The sequence below is a fragment of the Rosa chinensis genome, chromosome 2, assembly GCF_002994745.2.
Source record: "Rosa chinensis cultivar Old Blush chromosome 2, RchiOBHm-V2, whole genome shotgun sequence".
Classification (NCBI taxonomy): Eukaryota; Viridiplantae; Streptophyta; class Magnoliopsida; order Rosales; family Rosaceae; genus Rosa; species Rosa chinensis.
Window position 1 is genome coordinate 51,400,425 of NC_037089.1, and position 6,501 is coordinate 51,406,925.

At 38.1% G+C, this 6,501-nt stretch overlaps 1 protein-coding gene across 1 annotated transcript; it reads right to left on the bottom strand.

Moving 5' to 3' along the window:
* Positions 1–1,569: 1,569 nt before the first annotated feature.
* Positions 1,570–3,916, bottom strand: LOC112188153 (amino acid transporter AVT6E). The gene has a single exon (XM_024327201.2). The coding sequence runs from the start codon at positions 3,616–3,618 to the stop codon at positions 2,149–2,151; it is 1,470 nt and encodes a 489-aa protein (XP_024182969.1). The 5' UTR covers positions 3,619–3,916; the 3' UTR covers positions 1,570–2,148.
* Positions 3,917–6,501: the final 2,585 nt, after the last annotated feature.

The following is a 6,501-nucleotide window of genomic DNA, read 5'->3' on the forward strand; positions in this document are numbered from 1 at the left end:
TCACCATTCATGGCGTCTCGGCGCAGACTTTACTAGAGCATGTAGAGCGTTTCCGGTTACTAGTGCTAATGACTACTTTTTATCCTTCTGGGAATTCTATGATGACCAATGTAGGTGAGAGGTCTTGGCAGCGGAATATATTTTTTGTAACCAAAAAAAAAATGTAGGTGAGAGGTCAACTAATATTGGGGTTACATATCCAGCAACAAGGCTAAGTATATATGATATACGGGCGAAACAGGTGGTGCAACTTGATTTTAATCCTCACTTGTTATTGCTTCTAGAGGGAGTGTTATGGTTGTTTCACCACCGAAGAAGAAAAAGCTTGACGTCCAGTTTGCAATAAGAATAAGCCGAACGACGAGAACTTCCAGTCAAACAACTTAAGTTACCGGGTGATCCTAGAAATATGGATTCAATCCCCAAGAATGACCTAATACCTTTACCTAAGAATCCTCGTAGAGAATCAAATTCATAAGCACCGTGCTGCTAGGTGAAGCGATGGAGTACTAGAATTATTTAAACCGGAGGCTTTTTATAAAGAAGTATTGGATTGATCTATGAATATTGATATGTATATATTTTTTTATCAGATAAACAACTCAGATACTGCAACTATTTTTTCGTGAGTCGAACTCATAACCTCCCACTTACAAAGAGGAGACTATGCCACTAGACCAAATAGTATTGGGCTTGATACGTATATTTGATAAAAATAAGTATACACATTTTCTAATTTATTTGATTGTTTTTTTTTTAATAATTGATTGTTTTCTTTTTTTAATGCAGTATTTTGCAACTAAGTTTTCGTCTGTACAGGTGAATCTTTTTCAATTTAATATTTTAAAGGAGAGGGACTGACCAAAGAAACTGGAATCAGTTGGATTCATTTCTAGTACAAGGTTCATCATTTTGTTGTTCATGACGTGGCAGAGGAGCTGCAACAGGGTGGCCTTCTCTACCACAATGAGAAGCTTGCTGTTGACTCGGGAATCTGGTAGGCATCAAATGTGAGTGATCAGATCGAAGAACCTCCTAATATGTGGCAACTTCCGGTGTTGCCCAGCACAGAACCATGCTTTGAGATGCTCATAGCTTCCACCATTTTCTAGATAGTTTGTGCTCTGCTGGGATTACTGGATACACTGATTCTAAATAACTGGAAAAGCAACCCCAAGGCTACCATATTAGTAGAGGGCACAATTATGTCTTCACATCCAAATTCCAATAAGCCCTTTTTCTTTAAAGGCTCTAAATGGATCAGATGATAAACAGATATGAAAGTATATATATAATCAGGAAAGTGGCTGCATATTCAGACTTTCCTTTCATCATTCAGAAAGACAAGTACAATTCAAGGAGGTTGCAATTCTTGCTTGAATTTTAGTACCTTACTCCTTACTGGTGACTGACTAGGGTTGGCTATTTTATGGTTGAAAAGAGAGAAGGAGAAGAGATTACACCATTTATCTGGACAATTATCACCATTTTCCATTCCTGTTGATAAAGGAGATATATTGTCCTGACAATTTACAACCCCAAAAATCAATAGCTAATATAGCCACAATAAAAGGGATATTGATTACTTCATTGAACCAAAATTTTAAACATAGTATCATCCAAAAAGAGAAGAACATAAACTACTGTGAAAACAAAGTATCACTTACAAAGCAGCATGTTGCTGATCATACAGTTACAACAGCATCTCATGCAGGAAATATCATGGGGAAGAAGAAAAAGGAAGAGTAAGAAGGAACTAAAGACCAAGAAACAATTTTGTGAATACTTTTGAAATGAATTGAATATATCGTACAAGTGGTAGGAATGACTAATTTGTGTAGTTTCCTCTCAAAAAAAGTCCTTGAGCACTGAATTAACCTACTTATCTGAGTTCCTCAACAGTATAAAATAGCAATGAAACCAGAACAAGAACGCACCCTTCCAACCTTTCCAGACTTATCTTCCTGCCTTATAACTTCCTGATCAAGGGGTCTACTCACAATGACTTGCATTTGACTGTTACAAATCAGCTAGGCAGCAAAGCCATATAAATAAGAGTAGTCTCCCTGTGACAATCTGTGTATAACCACCAAATTTGTTCATAAGCAGAAGCAAACCTCAAACGTCTAGCACAGACTACAACAAGGATCATTCAGATTTGCTATTGAGGCTATATATATTCCCAACTACTCCAACGACGCTGACTGCTATTGCCATTACCAACATGAACCATGACACGAGCTTCTCTGCAAAGCTCAAACCCTCCCCTTTCCGAGATAGCTTAATTGCAATAAGAGAAGGGAATATAAATCCCAATGACACAGCTGTTGTTGCCCCTGTAAATTTAAAAGCTGTCCAAATATTGGGAATCATGGTAGATCCTAAATAAATAAGTGCCAGCAAGACCAGCGTCAATATAAGACACCTCTTTCTACTCTCTGGCAGTGGAGCTGATCCCTCAAACACCAAGGCATCCACGGTTTGTCTCAACGAGAAATGTACAACAGGGAATACAAGAAGCAAATGAAAAATGTAACCAACTCTGACGATATAATTCAGCGCTGTGCTGTAACGGATCCCAAGGTCCTTATCAAAGTTAGTCAGCACATCAGACTCTGTATCCTTTCCAAAGAGTAGATAGCCAGATATGGCTGTCAAAGAATAGACCACAATGCAAAGAACAGTCGTGATCCTTCCAACCCGGTTCATCTTCTGAGGAGACCGTCCTTCAAGCTCGTTATATATAGGTTGAACATTAAAATGGCAGACGTAAGCATTGGTCATGATAGGAATCACCACAAGCAAATCTAATATTGCCTTCTTCGACCCAAAATCTGGTGACATCCTAGGAGAGTCTGTTTTCCCTTCAGCAAGCTTAATAGAAGCTATAGCACAAGCAACCACAACAAACACAACTGCAAGAGCTACAGAAGCAGCCGAAGTGACGCTCAATGAATCAATCTTGTCCAAGGCACAAAGGGGTGCTAAGAAAACCACCAACATAAACAAAATCAGTAGCCTTCTATGATCCCAAACCCCATGCCCCAGCCATTGATCGAAAACCCCCACATGATGAAGTGAACCAGACATAACATCCCCCATAATTATCAAATACACCACCAACACGCCTGCATTGTTGACGATTATGCAAATCTCCGATATTATCCTCGCGGGTCTTCCCAAGGCATACTGAACAACCTCCCCATAGGATGTAGCCTTTGACAAAACCGAAAATCTCACCAACAATTCGACACTAACTTCAGACAAAATACCCATCAAGATTATCAAAATAAACCCCCAAACCACACCAAGAACCTTCATGGTGGCAGGCAGAGCCATAATCCCAGCCCCAATAATGGTAGTGGTGAGATTAAACACCGCCCCGGAGATTCCAGACCCACCATCACGCTTAGACCCATCAACAACAAGCGGATAATTCCCATCATGAAAATTAAGACTATCATCAAAATCATCACCATCGTCTATATTGAACCTTTCATCCTCATAAGTGTGGAAATTCCCACCGGATTTGGGACCAAGTCTCGGGCTTTCAGTATCATTTTGCGATTGCAATTCTAAATACGAGGTTTTGCGAATAGCTGAATAGTTACTATCCATTATAACATAGAACAAATCAGATCTGAGAAAAGGGAAACCAAAAAAACTTACTAGATGTTTGGAATTCGGAAACCCAACAAAGATTTGAGCTTCCTGACGTTTTTCTGGGTCCGAAGAATGACTCTGGATCTCAAGGTCAACAACTTGTGTCCCTCTTCTGTGTCCTATGGGGAGGAAAGAGGTGGGGAAGTAAATAAGGATTGTCTCTATTGGTTTATTTTTCAAACGTGGACTTCCCCGCCGTGGATTTTGGTTTTTTGCTTGTTTTCGTGAAAGATAAAGTGTTTTGTTTTTCTGTGCAACTTACGTCGTCTTCATTGGGGGCTACTGACTTAGATCCGTAGCACACTGTGCATATGTAAATTAAAGACGAAGGCATATATCGTAGAACTTTAGACGAAATTTTCTTTTTCTTTTTCTGCTTTTTTTTATGCTGAAAGTTAGATGAGAATGTGAAATCAAAGTAGGTTGGGGAGATTAAACAGGTGGGGTGCTTTTTTTTTTTTTTTGGCTAAGAAAAAGTTACAATATTGATTTTTCATAAAGTAAAGTTACGATAAGTAGATCTTCTGCTTAGTTCTCTTTTTTACTTGGGTCTTTTTAGCTTTTTATCATAAACTACCATGTGTCCAAAAACACATCTAACAGCTCCTATCTTTATTGTATTTATTTTATCTTTTGCATTTCCATATTCTCTCTCTCTCTCTCTCTCTCTCTCTCTCTCTCTCTCTCTCTCTCTCTCTCTCTCTCTCTCTCTCAATCTTATTATTTTTCCAAATTTTAGTCTAAAAGTACAAACCACAACAAACAATAACAAGTAGCTTCAAATGTCGGTGCTACTAGGAATTACAGGATTGAGATGGAAGAGAGAGAGACATAGAGAGAGTAGTCATCCATTTCCAACACAAAGTGTTCTATTTTACTTATTGGAGTCCGGTCATAATAATACACATCTAGCTTAAGTTCCTCATGATCAAATCAATAGGATTTGTAAGAAACCATGTGACGCGGTAGGCGAAAAAATTTTGTAAATCACAAACGCCACAACCCAACGCATCACTATCATCTTCTCTCATGAGCGTTCTATACACCACTAGGCAAGGGAATTCACCTTCGATATGATTAAGCAGATCACTCAAATCAATGGCTTGAATCATCAACACCACCGACTTATCATGCATGTGTTCTCTGAAACACATGTACAAATGTAAATTAAAGATGAAGGCATATATCGTAGAACTTTAGATGAATAGGGAATTTTTTTTCTTTTTCTTTTTCTAATTTTTTTATGCCGAAAGTTAGATGAGAATGTGAAATCAAAGTAGGTTGAGGAGATTAAACAGGTGGGGTGCTTTTTTTTTTGGTTAGGAAAAAGTTACGATATTGATCTATCATAAAGTAAAGTTACGATATGTAGATCTTCTGCTGAGCTCTCTTTTTTACTTGGGTCTTTTTAGCTTTTTATCATAAACTACCACGTGTCTAAAAACACATCTAATAGCTCCTATCTTTATTGTATTTATTTTATCTTTTGCATTTCCATATTATCTCTCTCTCTCTGTCTCTCTCAATCTTCTTATTTTTTCATATTTCAGTCTAAAAGTACAAACCACAACAAACAATAACAAGTAGCTTCAAATTTCGATATTTCGATGCTACTAGGAATTACAGGATGGAGATGGAAGAGAGAGAGATTAGTCATCCATTTCCAACACAAAGTGTTCTATTTTACTGATTGGAGTCTGGTCCTAATAATACACATCTGGCTTGGGTTCCTCATGATCAAATCAATAGGATTTGTAAGAAACCATGTGACGCGGTAGGCGAAAAAATTCTGTAAATCACAAACGCCACAACCCAACGCATCACTGTCATCTTCTCTCATGAGAGTTCTATACGCCACTAGGCAAGGGAATTCACCTTCGATATGATTAAGAAGATCGCTCAAATTAATGGCTTGAATCATCAACACCACCAATTTATCATGCATGTGTTCTCTGAAACACATGTGCAAACTTCTCTTATTAATGTTAGCCGACGTAATCTCACTACGCTGAAAATGAAGATTCTTATCAATATTAGCTACCGTAATCTCATTAAGCTGAATAGAAAGATTTACTGCCAGTTCTAGAATTGGCCCGCTTAAAATAGGCCGGGCCAGCCCATTTGGTACCTCTAGTTACAAGTTGAGGTAGTTCCAGGTTGGTGCTTTAGGTGGTGGTGGTGTTGCAAAGGCATCGACTGTGAGTGAGGGGGAACGGTTGGCCATACTTCTTGATTTGGGTCACACTGTCACACATAATGACCAATCTTTCACAGACCGAATAAAAAAAAATTGGCACTACCTTAAGTAACGTCAACTTTAACAACCACTCTGTTGCGTATCGCATATGCAACAACTTCTAGGTCACAGAAAAACATCAATGGTGGATCTAAATTCGGCTGCAGTTTGATGCTGCCAATGAGCATCCCAAATAAAAGGCCAATACAAGCCCAGGTCCGAGATTCAAACCCATTTTGTCAGTTTGTTTTAGGCCCAACTTCATCACTTTGGTCAAATTTATCACGTACAAAACTGATATCATTAGCTTTGAATATTCTTTTTTTTTTGTTTTTGAGAATATAGCTTTGAATATTCTTAAGAGTGGGGTGTATTTGGAAACATAGTCTAATCAATCCATTAAAGAATTTAATCCGTATTCTGGTTTGACTGGTTTCCATTATTTATTTGCACATACCACTTGTCCATTTCAATGCGTCTTTAATCAATCAGTCTTACGCTCATCTTGTACAAATACAATAACAAGATTTCCAGATCCAAACATAATGAGGAGTGAGAGAGAAGAGAGAGCTAGAGTCTTAATCACACACCATATTTTGTCC

Bases quoted from the DNA above. Each gene is read 5' to 3' on its own strand.
- LOC112188153 (XM_024327201.2), bottom strand. From the start codon at position 3,618: ATGGATAGTAACTATTCAGCTATTCGCAAAACCTCGTATTTAGAATTG.